The following is a 21,308-nucleotide window of genomic DNA, read 5'->3' on the forward strand; positions in this document are numbered from 1 at the left end:
CTGGTGTAAGGGAAATGAGGAAGTGGATATTCTAGCCTCTCTGTTTAAATGCTTGCACGTAAACTACGAAAATGAAAATGCTCATGTGTGCCTTAACATATACTGCTGCATTTTATTAATAAATTACTATTTTGTTTTTGTACCTGTTTGAGGACCACTAAAGCCTCAAAATTACTGCACACGCACAATAATTCTAAATGAAGTCTTGTTATGTTATTCCATCTTGTACGCATCACATTTAGCTGAACTTCTCCAGCAAAGCATAGGATTATCTAAAACTGTAGAGTCAGCTCTTGTTGGAGATGTTTGTATCTTTTCTGGTAAGATTTTCCCACATTCTTCCAACAAGAAGAGCCTTGCACCTGTTCATTAGTGCCTAGGTATAGATCTCAAGATATCATTGTTCTCACAACCTTTTCAGCTGCATTGAGTAAAGGCGTATTAATGTAGCATCAAAATTTAAGGATCTTAGCATTACATGTTCCAAGTGATTGAGGCCAAGGCTCTGGTACATTGATTTGTCGATTGATATTGTCACAAACTCCTTGCTGCAAGCAATAAAGCAAGTATTAAAAGTCCATATCATCAGCATGTTTGTACTTATAATGTTCTAATACTTAAACAACAAGATATGTTGTATTACTGTAATGTCTTTATTGTTATTGTTTTATGTGCTTTAAAACTCAGGCCAGTAAGGGGCTTCACTGTGTGAGTCATTCATTTGTGCTGATTCCCTTTGGCAGAGGCTGTCAGTTATAGAACATGCTCAAATGACCTGCTGACCCTGATGGCTCATTTGTTTGTGCCTCGTCTGATGACTTCATTCTTGTTTCCCTTTAGCAGCAGGTGTTTTATTCTGGAACATGCTCAAATGACCTACTCACCCTGATGACTCTTCTGTTTGTGCTGACTTTGATAACCTCATTGTTGTTTTAGGTTGGCAGCAGGTGCAAGTTCTGTGTTTGACAGCATAACCTTCTGAGATGGCACCTCTATTTAAAGAGCTTGTGACCTTTCAACTGTGCTTGCTATTCATTTGTTTGGTTTTGAAAGGAGCTGCAACATTTATGAGCCAAACACACAAGAGGTTCTCTTGATTTCAGAGAGCTGTTTCAGTCTTCCTACAGATCAAGGCTGCATGTATTTCCTGACACTGTGCCCTCTAACTGCATGCTTTCAGTCCCGGCTCACCTCCTTCAGATGTTCAGAAGAAGTACTGCCATCTGGCGCTTGAGCAGAAATTTTGACAAATTGGGAAAAAACAGCACTCCCTTAAGGTGGCGAGCTGGGGGGCAAGTTTAGGTTTGCACTAGTGGTTGGTGAAGGGAGATCAGCCAACCACAGCACAATAGACATATTGGGAACTAACTCCTAGTTCTGCTTCAGAAGAAATTTATCTTTGGATATATAGGCTTGTTTTGGCAGCGCACAAGGAACCTTGTAAAGAACTGTTATAGTTTTTGATTCACGAATATCAAGAACTTTGTGTTAAGGAACTGTAATTCTGGATGTTGCTCTCTTAGTAGAAACAATTAGTGTTTCCTTGTGTGAAATGTAAAAACAATTCTTTGTGAAAGTAGAACTAAGAATTGTTGACTAACCTTCTTCTTTCCAGGTCTCCTTCAATGCAGTACTCACCTTAACTTCCCTTCACCACTTCTGGCCACATCGAAACTCTGGTGAAATATAAAACTCAGAGTCAGTGTTACTAGAAGGCAGGGATCTTAAAAGCATTGCTTCCGAGTAACCGGGCCTGACAGAATAGCAAATCCAATGTTATTTGTTCCTCGTGTGCTGACTTTTCAAAATGTCATCCATGGAAGACTTGTATAGAACGCTAGCAAATATAACAGAAAGATCTGGCAACAGCTTGCACATAAACTTGAGCTCTTGCAAATCAAGTGGCTCAAATTCTGGGTCATTTGAGGATGGCTAGAACCTCCCCATTAACTCACATATCATTAACTGCGGCATCAACTTCCCAGATGGTATCAATTACTGTCCCAGCTGCAGTACCTTTGGCTCCACCAGAGAGATTTTCAGAGGGTCCGATTCAAACCCAAACCTTCTTTACCCAGGTATAATTTTATTTTACGGATTTATTTAACAATCATAATCTCTGGCAGCCTCACCCTTATTCTTTGTTCCTCAATGCGAGGGAGATCTTCAGTCCTGAATTGAGTAGAGGGCTCTCAAAAACATCACTGTAAAGAACCGGTACCCACGTCCACTCATTCCAATACTTTTGGATCAAGATAAAGACACTAAGGGGGTTATTCTAACTTTGGAGGAGGTGTTAATCTGTCCCAAAAGTGACGGAAAAGTGACGGATTTACCACCAGCCGTATTACAAGTCCATTATATCCTATGGAACTCGTAATACGGCTGGTGGTATATCCGTCACTTTACCGTCACTTTTGGGACGGATTAACACTCCTCCAAAGTTAGAATAACCCCCTAACTTCCATACTACACTTGACCTAAGAGTGGCATACCATTTGGTGTGCATAAGGCCCAGAAATGAGTGGAAGACGGCTTTTCAGACCTGTTACGAGCTAGTTGACTATTGTGTGATGTCGTTTGGACTATATAATGCTCCTGCAGCATTTCAATTTTTTGGTAACAATGAACTAATGCAAACTTGTAGAAAAATGTGTTATGGTATACATGGACAACATTCTTTTCTATTCACAGTCCCAAAATGAGCAAATCAACAATGTGAAAACTATCCTAACAACTTTCAGACAACATGCCCTTTATTGTAACCTTACCAAATGTGAGTTTCACACCACCAACGTGGCATTTTTAGGATTCATCCTAACTCCTCAAGGCATCTTCATGGCTGAACATAAGATTAAGGCCATTACTGATTGGCCACAACCTCAAAATATTAAAGATGTCCAACGGTTTCTGGGGGTTGCAAATTTTTATAGGAGTTCATTGATCATTTTTCTTCTAAAGACACCTTCATTACTAAACTGCTCAAAAAGAGGGTACCATTTGCTTGGACACAAGAGCAAGCCCAGGCTATTCAGGACTTGAAAAAGGCCTTTACAAGTACCCCAATTCTAGATCATTCAGAGTCGTCTTAACCATTTATAGTAGAGACAGATGCCTATAATGGAGCCATTGGAGCAATTCTTTCACAGTGGGATTCTGAGACTGGCCGATCACATCCTGTCGCTTACCTGCCAAATAAAATGTTACCAGCTGAAACAAGGTACACCATAGCTGAAAATGTATTTGTGGCTATTGGACAGGCTTTCAATGAATGGAGACAATATTTGCTTGGGGCCAAATTCTCTGTTACAGTTTTAAACCAACAAATGTAACCTCAAGATTCTCAGGTGTGCCCAAGCACTGTAACCAAGACAATTAATGAAGACCTTGTTCTTTGCAGAGTTCGAATTCATTATCACCTTTCACTCTGGAAGTGATAACCAAAAAGCAGAATTTGTTTCCATTATTAGCTTGAGGAGCCAGAAACTGTCAATCAACCACCATCCTTGCTCAAGATCATTATTGGAGTAACTAACACAGAGAATTTCCTTGATCAGATCAAAAAACACATTCCTATAAAAAAAAATCGTACTCTGGAAATCTCAGGATTCAACTTGAGAAAATTCTCAAGAGAATAAACGTGATGTACCAGTTAAACCCTTATAATCCAAGGTCCTTCAATGCTGTGATGCCTATCAATTAGCTGGGGACCCTGGTCATACCAGAACCCTGGAATTAGTAAACCTCAATTTTTGGTGGCCAGACTGGAGACAAGATGTTTTCACCGATATTCAGCAATGTGAAATCTGTATTTAACCCAAATCAGACCACTCACAAAAGAAAGGACTTTTACAACCCTTTCCCACTACTAACCAGATCGGAGGGTTTATTTTCTTGAAATTAATCACCGGTCTCCCAGAGGATCATGGAAAAACTAACATTTTGTTAGTAGTCAACAGACTGTAGAATATGGCCCACTTTATAGCCTGCAAAGGTCTTCCTTCTGCTAGTGACACAGTGAGACTGGTACTAAATCATGTGATCTGTCTGCATGGGCATAGAATAGACATTTGCGGGGGTGATGTCACACAGTTTTTGCCACAAGTATTAAAACAAGTGTTAAAAGTCGATCTCATCAGCATGTTTGTACCATTAATGTTCTAGTGCTTAAACAACAAGATATGATGTATTACTACAATGTGTTTATTGTTGTTGTTTTGTGTGCTTAAACACCCAAGCCAGTAAAGGACTTTGATACGTGACTCATTTGTTTGTGCTGACTCTGATGACTCATTAGTTTTTTTCCTTTGGCAGCATGTGTCAATTCTGTAACAGGCCCAATAACAGGCCCAAATGACTTGCTGACCCTGATGAATAATTTGTTTGTGCTAACTCTGGTGACTTCACTGTTGTCTCCCTTTAGCAGCAGGTGTTTGCCTGGAACATGTTGAAATGACCTGCTGACCTTGATGACTCATCTGTTTGTGCTGATTTTGAAGACTTCATTGTTGTTCCACTTTGGCAGCAAGAGCAAGTTCTGGAAAATGCTTGAGGGCCCCACCTTGTGAGATGGCACCTCTATTTAAAGTGGATGTGCCATTCAGCTGTGCTTGCTATGTTTGGTTTTGAAAGGAGCTGCCACATCTAGGATCCAAATGCCCAAGAGGTTCTCTCGATTTTAGAGAGCTGTTCCAGCCTTCTTAGATATCAAGGCTGCACATGTTCTCTGACACTATGCTCTTTAACTGTGTGCTTTCAATCCCTGATAACCTTCTTCAGACGTTCGGATGAGGTACCGCCTTCTGCTGCTTCAACAGAAAATCTTCTGGTTGATTGCGAAAAAATAGTACTCCGATAAGGTAGCAAGTTGGGGGGCACGTTTAGGTCTGCACTAGTGGTTGGTGAAGGGAGATCAACCAACCATAGCTTGAGAGACACATTGGGAACTAACTCCTCAGTAGAGATTTATCTTTGGATATATAGGCTTGTTTTGCGAACTCGCAATAAACTTTGAAAATAACTGTTACAGCTTTTGATTCAGAAATATCATGAACTTTTTGTTATTTAACAGAATAAAATGTAATTCTGGACTTTGCTCTCTTAGTGGGCTCAACCAGTGTTTTCTTGTTTGAAATGTTAAAACAATTTAACGTGGTATTAGAACTGAGAATTTTTCACTAACCTTTCTCCTTACAGGTCTCCTTCCCTTCAGTGCCCACCCTAACTTTCCTTCACCCTGTTTGGCCACATCGATATAAAACTCAGAGTCAGTGCTGCCTGAAAGAGTGCGTCTTGAGAGCATTGCTTCTAAGGAACAGGGCCTGAAAGGTTTGCTCAGTTTGAATGCTTGCTCTGAAAGCAGGAAATGAAAAAAATATAAACTTGCTTTATTTCTTTCTCATTTATATTAAAAAAAACATATGCAGGTGCTCCAGGCTGCTGCTGGCTGTGGGACAGGACAAAGCTGAAACTTGTTAATGTTTCAATTTGTCAGCCAGCATAAACTCTTCAAGGCCTTGAAGGCCCCAAGCTCCCCTAAACACTTTGTATGACCGTCCTGCAGATTACAGATTTTGATCTTTTTCTTCACACCAACTCTTTAGTAGAAAAGGTAGGAATTAGAGGGATTTGAATCTTAAGTACACTTTCCTGGTTTTACAGTTCTGCTGGAGCCTAGCGGCCATTGTGGTTCCTGTGAGCTATGCTGCAAAAAGTTTAAGAATGTATCATTTTACAATGTGGTTGACTAAGTTATGTAGCAAGAAAAGGGAAATTAGACATCATAATGTGTGTACAGTCTGTAGTAGGGCTATTACTCAATTTTGTAATTTTAATATAGGTTAAGCAATATTTTATTATAATTGCACTTACATTGTGCTTTGTATACCTAACGTAGAGCCAAAGGATGTTAGTGGATTAATGGCATGTTACACAGAGCTGGAGTATTTGATTGAAACAGTGGTCAATTGCCATGTTCCTTACATGAGAAGTTTTTTTGCTCTGTGGGTGTGACCAGGGTGGTGCTTTCTCAGTGATGTGTGAAGTTGTGTTAAGGGTCTGATGATATCACTTCCTGTGATGTCACGCAGTCAAAGGTCACCTGAAATCACTTCCGCTACCCTTGACACTTTTGTGAATCGACGTCCATGGCTTGCTGGCTATTTTTGCATTAAACACATGTTAGATTTCTATGTGAAATCCTGGGTGTGTGAGTTTTCGTTTATAGCAGTAAATGAAAAAAATAAAAATTAATAATTGTGCTCATGTGGGAATACAGTCCCCATGCACAACTGAACACTATGTACCACCAATCCCATGCCATCCTGAAAAATAAAGCCACCTCCCGTTGCTAACTCCTACTGTCAGTAAACTAGCTCCTCCCAACCCACTTGTCACTTGTACACACTGGCAGGGTGCAAGGGACTATGGCTTCAGTGTCTCAGAGTAATGCCATTCTGGTAAGTAATTTAAGCATTACCCTATCATCCCTTCCTCGCTTGAATCCATAACTATTGAGAAGTAGCAAGCAAAGAAACCAGGACTACTGCACAAAGATAAACTTTTATTTGCAAATAGAAACACAAGACTCTTATATTCCTTCATAGAATATAGAACCTTGTATCCAAAGACATCATTAAGGCATTGTACCTCTGAAAGCATAAAGGGGGTTATTACAACTTTGGAGGAGGTGTTAATCCGTCCCAAATGAGACGGATATACCACCAGCCGTATTACGAGTTCCATAGGATATAATGGACTCGTAATACGGCTGGTGGTATATCCGTCACTTTACCGTCACTTTTGGGACGGCTTAACACCTCTTCCAAAGTTGTAATAACCCCCATAATGCTTAAAAAAGTTAAAGGAATCAGACCATGTAGCTGCTCAGTAAATCTCAGAAATAGAAGCCCTTTGCAGTTCTGTAAAAGACATGCTGGGTGTTGATCTACCTTGAATCGACAATGGTGAAACCTGACCTTGAACTTCATAGGCCTTTGCAATAAGGGACCTGATCCACCTGCTCAAAATGGCTGCAGCTGGCTTTTCCCCATTCTTTCCTGGACCAAAGGTTACAAAGACTCCACTTTCCGAAAGGATTGAACCCTTTGCAGATAGCCAACGAGGGCCCTCTTCACATCCAAAAAGTGTTAACTACTTCCCTACCCTGAAGAAGCAGAAGGGAAAAACTCAGGTAAAATGACCTCCTGCTGTTTATGAAAAGGGAAATTGATTTTCGGAAAAAAAGAAGGGACTGTGACTAACACCAACCTGTTCAGAAAGACTTATAGAAAGGAAACTTAAAAGACAATGCCCACAACTCCCTTATCCTTTTGGCTGATGTAATCGCTACCATAAATTTCATTTTAAGAGTTAGCGATTGCAAGCAGACTTCTTCCAAAGATTTAAATGGAACTTTAGTCAAAAACCTCCAAAACCAAAGTCCAGGCAGGAACAGATCTGAATGGCCTAGAAAAGGTATTGGACAAGGACTTTAAGAGTCTAGTCACTAAGCCCTTTTCATCTGCCAGATTTTTCCACGGCCTTCTATACGCCTGGATCACTACCCTTTGAACTTTTAGAGAAGCCACCATCAAATCCAATCATGATCCATCCGGCAAAAAAAACACCATAATCATGAACAAAATGACAGAAGTAGGATCTAAGCCTTTTTTCACACCACCATGAAAAAGAATCCCAGTGCTAATTGTAGGTTTTACAAGTTGACCATTTTCTGGAAGCCTGTACTGCAGTCACCACAGTATTTGGAACTCCTTGACCTTTAAATCCCCTCCTCTCAACATCAAAGCCGTTAAGAAGAACTTCCTTAAAGACTCCTTCCTCAAGTTTGTGAAGTCCAGAGGAGTGGAATCAGGGGAAGTGCCCATTCAAGAGACATCTGCTTCTCAAAACAACAGAGGGAACCAATTGGCTTGAGGCCAAGTTGGAGCAATCAGAACCACATCCGCACATTCTTTCCTCACTCGCACATGAAAAGGCTTGATGAGGGAAATAGAGGAATGGCATACAAGAGGCCCCTCGATCACTGACATGATAGTGCGTCTGTTGCCCAAGCCTGAGTGCTCCTCCCTCTTGCACAGACTTTTTGAACTTTAACATTGAGATTCGAGGCAAAAAGATCCACCACCGGGAGAGACCCCATTGATTAACCAAGAGAGAAAAAAACACTTCTGGATCTAGAGAAAATTCCAGGGAAGATAGAATCTCTCTGCTGAGAAAATCCACTGCTGCACTGCAGGCCCCCTAAATGTGAACTGCCCTCAGAGACAGGCGAGACCTCTGGGCCTAAGAGAACATCTTGTGAATTGTCTGACTCTGGCTCTTGGAACATGTCCCCCCCTTGCCTGTTCACATAAGGTTTGCTTGTTACATTGTCTGCCCTCACTGACACAGCATGTCCCTGAATTTGAGAAGAGCCCATCTTACCGCTTTGAGCTCCCCTCTAATTTGAGGATCTTAGTGCTTTTTTGCAAGACCAGAACCCCTGTGCCTGCAATGCCTCTCCCCAGACAGGCATCCGTGATAACAACCACTGGATCTGGTGGATCCAACTGCACCCCTTTAAACAGATTGTCTGAATCTAGCTACCATGCTAGATCCTCTTTTTACTTGTTGGATGAGGGGAAAAGAACATGTCAGGTCTTGTAAACTGGGATCGAGGAGATTCCAAGTGACCAGCTTGTGAAGATGGAAGGAAGCCTATGTAACCAGGAAAACCATGGAGGCTAGATCTTCCTGAACGCTGAGCCACAAAACCACATTTGGCGGCTTGCAACCTGTCAGGTCCATGATATGCCGCTGAAGCTTGACAATCTGACACGGTGAAAGCAGAACCCTTCCTTGGTAAGTGAGAAACTGTACCCCAGTGAGGATGAGATTCTGCACTGGTTTTTAATTGGACTTCTCGCAATTTACGATAAACCCATGAGACTGAAGAACCTCCAGCACCATTTGTATGGGACAACAGCAAGCATTATGAAGAAGCGTGGATCAACTGGTCGAGGTACGGATAGATAAAAATGACCTCGCTAGGAAGCAGGAATATCAAGGGTGCCAAAACATTGGTGAAAACCTTGTAGGATGGCTTGAGCCCCAAGGGAAAAACTCAGAACTGAGGTAATAATTCTCAAAAGCAAACTTCAAATACTTGTGGTGCAATCTCTTTATGGGGACATGGAGATAAACATCCTCCAGATCTATAGATGTCAACCAAACCCCTCTTCTTACTAAAGGGCTAATGGCCTGCAGAGTCACCATACATAAAAAGTGGAAAGTCCGAATCCAAGAATTGATGCATTTTAAATCCAGAACTGGCCTGACATTTTCTGTAGCATGAAAAGGAGTGAATATATCCCTGTGGCTATTTTCTTGAAGGCACTCTATTTGTTATTTTCGTGAGTAAAAATTCCACACCCTGTTACAGCCAGGCAATTGGAGCCTGCCACTGGAAGGTGAATGATCACTCCTGTCCTTGGAAGACGCTGCCAAAGGTCTATTGTATAACCCTTGTCGATTATGCCCAGTACCCACTTGTCTGTGAGATCGCAGTACCAAAACTCCAAGATGTGCTGCAGTCTTCATCTGATTGGAAGAATTCTGGAGGTACCATAACTGTAAGGATTTTCTTAGCTGTACCCTTCTTCTTATTGGAATACTTCTTAGGAGAAAACCTCCTGGGTTGGTACCTCTGCCTGCGAGCAGTATCACATTTGAAATCACGACAGGGGGATGACTTAAATTTCATATCCCAAAATCATCTATAATCTGACCTTCCTAATAAGGATGTGCTTACGGCCCTTGAAAGCTTTTGATATCATCGAATCCAAGCAGTCTCAAGAGAGCACCTTCATCAATGCATTCTTATTTACTGCTTTAGGTTTTCATTCCCTCATCCAGTGGTTACACCTGGCTGCCACTAAGGCTACTGAAGACATCGCAGTTGCCTTAACCATGTAAGAAGTGATATCGGCCAACAGGAGTGCTTGCTGTTACACTTAAGTCTGAACACTCAAGAACCTACAATGTAACCTCTGGCAGCTGACTGAAGTCTTTGATAACCGACTGAGCAGTATATGCTACATACAAACTTGCCTTGAGGGCAAATTTTCTGCTGCAAATGCCTTTTTCTTGCCGGCATCTATTTTCCTATAAGAAAGAACAACAAGGGAACAGTCCTCAGGATTAATATTAGTTTTACAAATAAGAGTAGCCAAAATCCAATCCACCTTCACATTGTTTGATAGAACATTGTCACCGTACAGCATGGCTAATTTCTGCAGGAATCATTGAACTGACACCTTATCCACCTCCTCCACTCTGAAATGACCATCTCCTTAATAGCACCATGAAACAGCACTGCCGTAGCACCTGGTTTGACATACTGAGGAAACAGAGTTTCATCCTCATTTTCCACTCAAAAAAGAGGCAAACACAGATTATGTCGAACATGAGACACAATGTCCCACATTTCTTCTCTCCTGAGATATTTTCCTGCAGACGTGGAACGCTAGTCAGAATCCGAGGTTGGAGACTCCCTGCCTTTGCCTTTTTGTGAAAGTTTGTTACTCCACTTAGATTCTGAAAAGGCTAATGCTTTTAATACTGCTGCTATATGGTGAACTTTGGACCGGAAGGGCAGCAAAGATCCAGACGAATCCCCATTACAATCAGGATTTTCAGCTGGAATAGGGCCTCCATCATTCGAGGATGAGGAATAAATTACATGCTTCCTCTTTTCAGCTCGCTTCCCTGACATTGTGGAATCCATCAGAAGCCAGAACATCCAGCCTCTGAAATATCAACACTGGAACTAACACCTAACACAATAGGCTCACCCCTCGATAAATGCCACCAACTGGAGGCAGATACTCATCCTCCAATCAAAAAATTATACAGTAAAGCAGGAAAATAGATTATATTGTGTCCCAAAAAGGACCTTATGGCCTCCATCCAACCTTGGGAAAGAAAGATCTACTCCACTCAGCATGAACTGGTAGCGGAGAGCCGGGAACTACATCGTACGAACTGGAAACTATGCCTCAGCCACCTTGGATCTGCCAACTCCATCCAGGCATACAGCACGGCTCGCAAGGAACCAGACAAATTCCCCTCCAATCTTGGCTCCACCAATTACCAAAAAAGCTCCAAAAACATTACAAATATTGCTGCATCGGTCAGCAATGCCCCGGCATCACTGACAGTGTCTGGTAAGTGACAAAGACAGGAGGACGAGCGAGGGAAGGGGTTTTTATTTTTCAGGATGGCGTGGGATTGGTCTCTGGTAGAGGGCACCAGTAGTTAGGGCTTCAAGGGAGGGAGGGATGATAGGATAATGCAAGTTCATTAACGCTTTACAAACTCTGATTGATTGATTTCCACCAGTGCACATAGAAACCTGTGACTCCTGCAGGTTTTCAGGAGCCATTTGTGAATTCCAAAATGTTTTAAATAAACACCAATGTGTTGTGGTATGCTTCAAGCTATAGTTTTAGTCACATCTGTGTGGATTTGTTGCACAGCTTTGTGAACCTTCCTTATGTGGTAAGCAGGGATATCGGGAGGGTGTCTGAAAATTTTAATGTCTGTATCTTAAATGAGGTGCTGCCTAATTGAGTTTTTTAAAAGGGGCATGATCAGGAGCCGAGCCACTATGGATTTGCATTTTCTACTTTGATGACAGAGTCAAAGTTTGGATTATGGGTTCTGTCCGGTGTGGGTGATGGGCAATGCAGAACACTCGAAGGAAATTCTTCTTGAGAGTGTAAGCCAATGCAGGTCTATGAGTGCAGGTGCAATGTGTTCTTGTTGGCTCAGAACTTAGAACTTGTTTAGCTGTAGCGTGCTGGATTTGTTCTATTTTGCTGATTAGGTGTCACAGGTGGCCAAGACAGAGGCTGGTATTATATGATAGTGGAATGAAGTAGCCCCAAATGTTACTTTGATTAACTGCTCATTTTAACCATTCCAAAACTCTTCCTGTGGGCCTAATGGTTGGAGTTCTTTAGCCCACCAGGCTCTAAGGCAAATTTAACTCAAGTGCCAGGACTGATGGCATCCATCACAATAGTCACTACTGTTTAAAAATAACTACTATATATAAGAGTAGGTAAATGTGATAGTGGAGTCTATTACTGGGATGGACAGACTTCCATCTGCCCTTATTCTCCCAGGCCCAGTCGTAAGGTTAATAAAATCATTGGGTCTAAGTATTTTTAGGACCCCGTCAAGCTGTCAATATCGTTTCTTTTCCTTGCCGAAGCATCATTACTGTAAGAGGCCTGGGAGTGGAGGGACTGGGATTGGATGCTGATATTCTATTTCTGTGTTTTTTTGGTGAGCTAGGATAAATAGAGTGCCATTCATTAACAGGCAGCTTTCAGAAGTAGTGAAACTCTATCAAATATTTTGATGAGCTCTATCTTAACTGGTATTGCACCTTCTCTACATGAGCTAAAATATTATTTTTTTCATCCCAAGGGAATATAATCGTATTTTATACACATGAAAGTAATTATGCACTATACCATTGCCTTACATAACAGCAACACTTGTGATTTACAGCACTTAGAAACGGTGGAACTGGGGTAAGAATATTTATATGTAAACAATTATTAATGATGGAAATGATTAGAAATAGTGGAAAGCCAAGCAACAGGTAGTCACTGATGCCAAATGCAAGAGCCAAAGCTGAATACACAACAGAAACATTTAGGGACATATTTAAGAGCCCCATGCGCCTTCTTAGCGCTGCCTTGAAGTCATTTTTTGACACTAAGACAGCACTAAGGTGGCATTTTTCCTGTGCTATATTTACATAGTGGCACAATGCTTGCATTGCGCCACTTTGTAACGCCTTGCACCACATTATGCCTGCCCAAGGCATAATTTATGCAAAGGGGCATTCCGGCTAGGAGGCCCGCAAAAATGGTGCAGTTAAATTTAACAGATTTATCTGCGCCGTTGTTGGCATCATTTTTAATGCCTGCTCAGAGTAGTAACTCTGTGGGAGATACCACAACTTCACTTCAAATTTATCCTGCTGAATAAAGTATGATTTTCTGTGTGGAAAAGGGCCCGGAAAGGGGACAACACATACAGGAAAGGTTCTAGTAATACTGGGACCTGCATGTTAGTCCCCATTCTGAGTCCATTTGTAATTGGACTATGCAAGAGTTGGACTTCCAGTTGGAAACAAGAATCCCAGTGCCTGTATTGCTAGGCTCTGCGCAGTGAACAACTTGGAATCGGGCCCTATGTATTAGCGATGACAGAAACAACAGCATCAACAACAACCATAAATCTGGCAACTGATATAAACTACTAGAATGAATCCAGACATTCTACTGTAATTTCACTCAGCCTCCCTAGTTTACAACCATTACTCAGACAGAACTATAAAAATGCAATTTCATGCTGACCGGACAAGCAAAAATATATTATTCTCTTGAAGGCAAAAGTCACCATTTGCACCTCGGCAACCAGGTAACTCAAACACCTCAGAGATGAGGGTGGCTTGTAGTCCGTTCCTGCTCCCCACTTTCACTTACAGCATTGTCGGTACAACAAATGCAGAATAAATCTTCCCCAAAGTCAACCTGTAGACTGTGACTAATAACCCACGTCTCTGATTGCACTGCATGCGACTGTTCCAATAAGAACCAGAAGCCTCATGAACAAAGGCATTTTGCAGTCACAAAGCCTGCAAGTCGCAAAGTCACAAGGCTTGTAACAGCAAAACAGATTTTTTTTAATGTACTACATTCCCACTTTATGATTCAGTAACGTTACCAAATCGCAAAGTGGGTTTCAATAGGTACAAGGAATCAGTATGTGGAAGACGAGTATTTTGAGCGTCTCTTTTAAATAACAGTTTCTTATGGTAGGCATCAATGTTTTGCGACCGAAATCTAGCTGCAAAACACTGAAAAGTTACTGACTCCTGAAGTGGGGTGGCAACTCTTTGGCAAAGTAGAGCAGGTCCCTCAGGCAGGGTCCCTGCTTTTTGAAATGTAAAAAAAATGGGTTTTTGGGTTAGGCAATGTTCCCTTTGACGGCATCACATTGTAGTGATTCGCAATTTGTGCCTTATCTCAATACTGATGAGGTAGTTCGGTTTTGGACCCACTACCCTTTGCAATGTGGTGAACTGGCCTATTCATACAGAGGTCGGTTCACACAATTCTTTTTTCTATTCGGACAAATCAGTGTGCAATATCACTTTTTGTAAATGGAAATTTCGCACATCAGGCCCTACGCTCCAGAAACAAAACCAACCAGCAAACCCACCTACCAATTTTCTGGAAATGCCATAAGTCTTGTCAATTTTCAAATCTAAAAACAGAGTTTGAACCAGCAAGAGTCAAAATGGAGAAACGGGACAAAGAAAGTGAAGACAGGAATCGGAAAACAATGACAAAGTGAAAAAGCAGGAATGAAAAAGAACAGGAAAGAGTGAGCTAAAGTTACAGGAAGTGCAGACCAGCAGAAGAAAATATTGAGATTTTTTAACAAATAAAGCTCTGGAATTCACTGGAAACTTAAATCAATACATGCGGTTAAAACATTACAGAAAAATAGATAAATAACATGCTATTTCTCACTTTGCAGTGACTCAGATGAAGACATTTATTAAGTCACCCAGCTTCGTGGTGAAGAGAACACTGCTGACATTTTTTGACCATTACATTTCTATTCTATTGCTATGGCCACTAACTTTGAATTTTTAACTGCAACTATGATTGCAGGGAATATTTTAGAAACATTCTCTTATCACATAAAGTTACATACCACACACATATGTTAATAGTTTACAGTGAGTATTGTGTAATTTTGAGAACTAGGGCATGTAACAATGACAATAACCAATAAATGCCAAAAGTGTACCTTGCGTTTCCTTTTGCATTTTGGAAAACACTTTTCTGCTGGGAGGTCTGCACCGTTCCTCATCTGTGGGAAGGCTCCTTCTGTCGGCTTTGTGCTCATCTCTAAAGTCTCGTAGGACAAAGGGTATGGAATTCGGGCCAAAAGACCCAGATCAATTTGAACCCAGAGTGATCTTATCTCATCAGTGTCCTTTGAAAGAGGTAAGAGCTCATTTCTGCCAAAAGGAACTAGTGTGTAGAAGGGCTCATCCAGATCCTTGGATGGATCACTTATAGCCCTGGAGTTGGCGGGCCCAACACCAGTGTTACAATTATTAAGTCTGTTAACACCACTGTTGCCACTTTCTTTCAGTTGCTGGTCAGTCCCAGCCGGAATGGCAGCTGTTTTTGCCAACTGAGAATTCTCTTGCTCGGAGTCAATACCTAGGTCCGACGATGGCGACAAAGACGAAGATTCTGTCTCAATAAACTCCTTTGATTTGGGAGCTGGTTTACTTATTCTCCGCGTCCTCCTCTTTTCACAGGAAACACTGGCAGAGCGCAGTTCCTTCAAGCACAGAGATCTGTTACTACAAGTCAGTCTGCTTTTAGACAGCTCGCACGGGGTGTCTGCCAAAATAATTTGGCTCAGGTCCTGGGCCTGGTGCTGAATCCCAGCATCACCAGCCGAGGTCCTCTCTGTCCTTCGTAGTGGTTTTCTACACACAGGCGCTTTCAAAAGTGAATTTTCATCTGCAGCTGCTGCCACCTGAGGGTTTTGCTTCCCTGATTTTTTCCCTGGGGTTTTATTAGCAGTCCTTGGTCGTTGCTCCTCCTTGGCCGGGATCTGGGTTTCGCTGGGAGGAGAGCAGCGCAGCAGTGGAACTTTCTCACAGCCCTGCTGTCTGTCCTTTAGCTGGCTGCAGTACTGCCTGCTCTCCAGTCCGTTGACGCCATCTTGGTTCAGAACGGGGCTTTTTTGGGGCTTCACTTTGTTTAGCCACTTGTCCAACTGCCACTTGTTTGTTGCTGGCGGCTCAGGCTATAAAACAAAATAGCAAGTTCAAGTAATTAAGATGGATACATTGTTCTCGAGTCGTAAATAAACATACAGCAAAAACGTATATCAAAACAGGCCCATAAATCAAAGCTTTACTATAGACCAGCATGGTTTCATTTACTCACTTCATTGCTAAGACGCATCTTCTAAATATGTTTTTATGCGAGGCATATGGGCATTAAAATATATAAAATGTGGGTCAGTGGCTACGGGCTTTATTCGAAACGAAACTAATAATGTAGTTACAGTTGTAGGTTCGTGCCTAAGAATCTTAGGGAGTAGCTCTTTTTTGGGATCACAGTAATCGCGTAGATTGCATGGATTTCCACGCGCACACCCATACCTAAATAACAGACTGGCCTCAGTGGTACAACCTTCTCCTTTAAAGTTGGTGTTATGGTAGAAACTCTTTTCCGATTTTTCCGACATGCAAAATAGATTCCCACATTGAGAAAATCCGTTTTTGAATAACTGATGAAAACGATATGATTGCGCAGGGATTCTACTCACTGGATTTTCACAGCAATTACAGCTTTTTTGGCACTAAAGTTAAGACAACATATTGGGTGTTGAACACCATCGGGAGTGTTAACATTTGTGATCACAGTAACAGGAGTGCCGGTACTATTGTCATATTATTTTGTGAAGACTTAGCCCTACTTAATAGCCATTGTTAAATTTGTTAGAGCTGGCACAAAGGCAGCTTCGACTGTCTCCCCGAGCTTTTGTCATGGTTAAAAAACGTATATATACACAGAGAGGGTCGTCGGGTTTCCCCACTTCAGATACTGATTGTTGGGCATGTCGTTCATATTTTGGAGAAATTTACAGGACAATGTATAGAGAGGGTCAATGAGAGAGCTCCATTCATCTGCTGCTTGTTGGAAGTGTCATTTCCATTTTGGATCAGCTCACAGGACAGCCATTTGGAGTTGCAATTGTCAGCCGTAGTTATTGATGAAGTATTTCTTTTTTACTATCTGTGTGCATATATGGTGGGCCAAGCATCAGCAGGAGCAGTGGTGGCTGGTGAAATCTGAAAGTGGAGGGGCGTAAAAACCGTTCGTGACTTGCACAGAGCAAATAATATGACTGAATATGAACTTGTGCTGGTTATCTAGTGGCAAAGGTGTCATTGGTCCTAGGTCAACCAAGGAAGATGGGCCCGCTTTACCACCTGTTTGGTTGTATATAAAAACACCCACAGTTGGGGTGAAGAATTCCTCTCCCAAACATATGGACAATGCCACTGCACCTGCTGCACTGTTCACAACTTCACGCTTGATGCTGCTGACTGCAGCGTGGCTACAAAGAGTCCTTTGTGTGAACTGTTAGGTACAACAGGTCCGAGGTTTTTTTACAGTATAAGTAGTGCCACTGTTATTATGCGGCAGGGGAGGAGCAAATTATGTGACATGAAAAGGCAGTTTATGCGACATAATGCTGCACATTTTGTGCCTTCACAGTGTCCTTTGTGTGAACTGTTAGGAACAACTATAGGTCTGAGGTTTTTTTTACAGTTTAAGCAGTGCCACTGGAATTATGTGGCATGGGAGGAGCAAATTATGCAACATGAAACGGTAGCTTATGCAACGTAATGCACATTTTGTGATAGTATTACCTCATTACTTTTTTATTTTTGCATGTTAACACTATTTGGGCAAATAATTCACCTCATTAGTACCAGTCTGACATCCAAATACAGCAAAAAACTATTAACTTAATAAACTCTCATGTCTATTTCATTTTACAAAAAATCATGGAATTACCATTTTGGGGCTGAAACAAATGAAGTAATTTCATGAAATAAAATGTACCAAATTCCATCGCAATTAACAACAAGGATGAGTGAAGGTATGCTTCTTTCACCATTTATGTAGAGTATCGTTTCTTATTTGAAGAAATAATAATATAAACATCACCTTTAACAGCGTTTGCAAGTGGGGTTTCAATCTCTGCCATATGACATTTTAATTAGTGTGGATTTTATGAAAGAAAATATAATTCCTAGGCAGATCCTCTATCTAAAAACAATATAACACACTTATTTCAACATTAACTCACTGTGACTGTAAAGGGCTGTACACTTGCTCAAGGTCTGACTGCACACTAAGGGCCAGATGTATCAAAGGGTTTTACCCATTCTGTGTCTATGGGAAAATGTGTTCGTACATATGGCCCTAAATCACTAAAACAGCTCGGGGCTCCGCACTGCTACGTTTCAATTTTGAACTTCGACTGATGGGGTGTGAGAAAGTAGCCTCTTTCTAGCCTTGTTACCCCCACTTTTGGCCTGTTTGTGAGTGTATGTCAGGGTATTTTCACTGTCTCGCTGGGATCCTGCTAGCCAGGGCCCAGTGCTCATAGTGCAAACCCTATGTTTTCAGTATGTTTGTTATGTGTCACTGGGACCCTGCTAGTCAGGACCCCAGTGCTCATAAGTTTGTGGCCTATATGTATGTGTTCCCTGTGTGGTGCCTAACTGTCTCACTGAGGCTCTGCTAATCAGAACCTCAGTGGTTATGCTCTCTCATTTCTTTCAAATTGTCACTAACAGGCTAGTGACCAATTTTACCAATTTACATTGGCTTACTGGAACACCCTTATAATTCCCTAGTATATGGTACTGAGGTACCCAGGGTATTGGGGTTCCAGGAGATCCCTATGGGCTGCAGCATTTCTTTTGCCACCCATAGGGAGTTCTGACAATTCTTACACAGGCCTGCCACTGCAGCCTGAGTGAAATAACGTCCACGTTATTTCACAGCCATTTTACACTGCACTTAAGTAACTTATAAGTCACCTATATGTCTAACCTTTACCTGGTAAAGGTTAGGTGCAAAGTTACTTAGTGTGAGGGCACCCTGGCACTAGCCAAGGTGCCCCCACATTGTTCAGGGCCAATTCCCCTGACTTTGTGAGTGCGGGGACACCATTACACGCGTGCACTACATATAGGTCACTACCTATATGTAGCTTCACAATGGTAACTCCGAATATGGCCATGTAACATGTCTATGATCATGGAATTGCCCCCTCTATGCCATCCTGGCATAGTTGGCACAATCCCATGATCCCAGTGGTCTGTAGCACAGACCCTGGTACTGCCAAACTGCCTTTCCTGGGCTTTCACTGCAGCTGCTGCTGCTGCCAACCCCTCAGACAGGTTTCTGCCCCCCTGGGGTCAAGCCAGGCTTGTCCCAGGATGGCAGAACAAAGGACTTCCTCTGAGAGAGGGTGTTACACCCTCTCCCTTTGGAAAATGGTGTGAAGGCAGGGGAGGAGTAGCCTCCCCCAGCCTCTGGAAATGCTTTCTTGGGCACAGATGTGCCCAATTCTGCATAAGCCAGTCTACACCGGTTCAGGGACCCCTTAGCCCTGCTCTGGCGCGAAACTGGACAAAGGAAAGGGGAGTGACCACTCCCCTGACCTGCACCTCCCCTGGGAGGTGTCCAGAGCTCCTCCAGTGTGCTCCAGACCTCTGCCATCTTGGAAACAGAGGTGCTGCTGGCACACTGGACTGCTCTGAGTGGCCAGTGCCACCAGGTGACGTCAGAGACTCCTTCTGATAGGCTCCTTCAGGTGTTGCTAGCCTATCCTCTCTCCTAAGTAGCCAAACCCTCTTTTCTGGCTATTTAGGGTCTCTGTCTCTGGGGAAACTTTAGATAACGAATGCAAGAGCTCATCAGAGTTCCTCTGCATCTCTCTCTTCACCTTCTGCCAAGGAATCGACTGCTGACCGCGCTGGAAGCCTGAAAAACTGCAACAAAGTAGCTAAGACGACTACTGCAACTCTGTAACGCTGATCCTGCCGCCTTCTCGACTGTTTTCCTGGTGGTGCATGCTGTGGGGGTAGTCTGCCTCCTCTCTGCACTAGAAGCTCCGAAGAAATCTCCCGTGGGTCAACGGAATCTTCCCCCTGCAACCGCAGGCACCAAAAAGCTGCATTACCGGTCCCTTGGGTCTCCTCTCAGCACGACGAGCGAGGTCCCTCGAATCCAGCAACTCTGTCCAAGTGACTCCCACAGTCCAGTGACTCTTCAGTCCAAGTTTGGTGGAGGTAAGTCCTTGCCTCACCTCGCTAGACTGCATTGCTGGGAACCGCGACTTTTGCAGCTACTCCGGCCCCTGTGCACTTCCGGCGGAAATCCTTTGTGCACAGCCAAGCCTGGGTCCACAGCACTCTAACCTGCATTGCACGACTTTCTAAGTTGGTCTCCGGCGACGTGGGACTCCTTTGTGTAACTTCGGGTGAGCACCGTTTCACGCATCCTCGTAGTGCCTGTTTCTGGCACTTCTCCGGGTGCTACCTGCTGCTGAGAGGGCTCCTTGTCTTGCTCGACGTCCCCTCTACCTCCTGGTCCAATTTGCGACCTCCTGGTCCCTCCTGGGCCACAGCAGCACCCAAAAACGCTAACCGCACGATTTGCAGCTAGCAAGGCTTGTTGGCGTTCTTTCGGCGGGAAAATACTTCTGCACGACTCTCCACGGAGAGAGGGATCCGTCCACCAAAGGGGAAGTCTCTAGCCCTTTTCGTTCCTGCAGAAACCTCAGCTTCTTCTGTCCAGTAGAAGCTTCTTTGCACCCACAGCTGGCATTTCCTGGGCATATGCCCATCTCCGACTTGCTTGTGACTTTTGGACTTGGTCCCCTTGTTCCACAGGTACCCTAGATTGGAAATCCATCGCTGTTGCATTGTTGGTTTGTGTCTTTCCTGCATTATTCCTCTATCACGACTTCTTTGTCTTTTGGGGAACTTTAGTGCACTTTGCACTCACTTTTCAGGGTCTTGGGGAGGGTTATTTTTCTAACTCTCACTATTTTCTAATAGTCCCAGCAACGCCTCTACAAGGTCACATAGGTTTGGGGTCCATTCGTGGTTCGCATTCCACTTTTGGAGTATATGGTTTGTGTTGCCCCTATCCCTATGTGTCCCCATTGCATCCTATTGTAACTATACATTGTTTGCACTGTTTTCTAAGACTATACTGCATATTTTTGCTATTGTGTATATATATCTTGTGTATATTTCCTATCCTCTCACTGAGGGTACACTCTAAGATACTTTGGCATATTGTCATAAAAATAAAGTACCTTTATTTTTAGTATAACTGTGTATTGTGATTTCTTATGATATTGTGCAAGTGACACTTGTGGTACTGTAGTAGTTTCACACGTCTCCTAGTTCAGCCTAAGCTGCTCTGCTAAGCTACCATTATCTATCAGCCTAAGCTGCTAGACACCCTATACACTAATAAGGGATAACTGGGCCTGGTGCAAGGTGCAAGTACCCCTTGGTACTCACTACAAGCCAGTCCAGCCTCCTACATGGGGCAAGAAGGACAGACCCCTGCGCAGTTGAGAGATAC

The 21,308-nt window shown here is 42.8% G+C and overlaps 1 protein-coding gene across 1 annotated transcript in view; it reads right to left on the bottom strand.

The window, feature by feature from the left end:
- AFF3 (ALF transcription elongation factor 3) overlaps positions 1-21,308 on the bottom strand; it is a 2,012,018-nt gene that overhangs the window by 127,983 nt on the left and 1,862,727 nt on the right. The window contains exon 11 of the mRNA XM_069204392.1: positions 14,902-15,921. Coding sequence (XP_069060493.1) covers positions 14,902-15,921 — 1,020 coding nt within the window. The remainder of the gene's footprint in view (positions 1-14,901; positions 15,922-21,308) is intronic.

The sequence above is a fragment of the Pleurodeles waltl genome, chromosome 8 (genome assembly GCF_031143425.1).
Source record: "Pleurodeles waltl isolate 20211129_DDA chromosome 8, aPleWal1.hap1.20221129, whole genome shotgun sequence".
NCBI lineage: Eukaryota > Metazoa > Chordata > Amphibia > Caudata > Salamandridae > Pleurodeles > Pleurodeles waltl.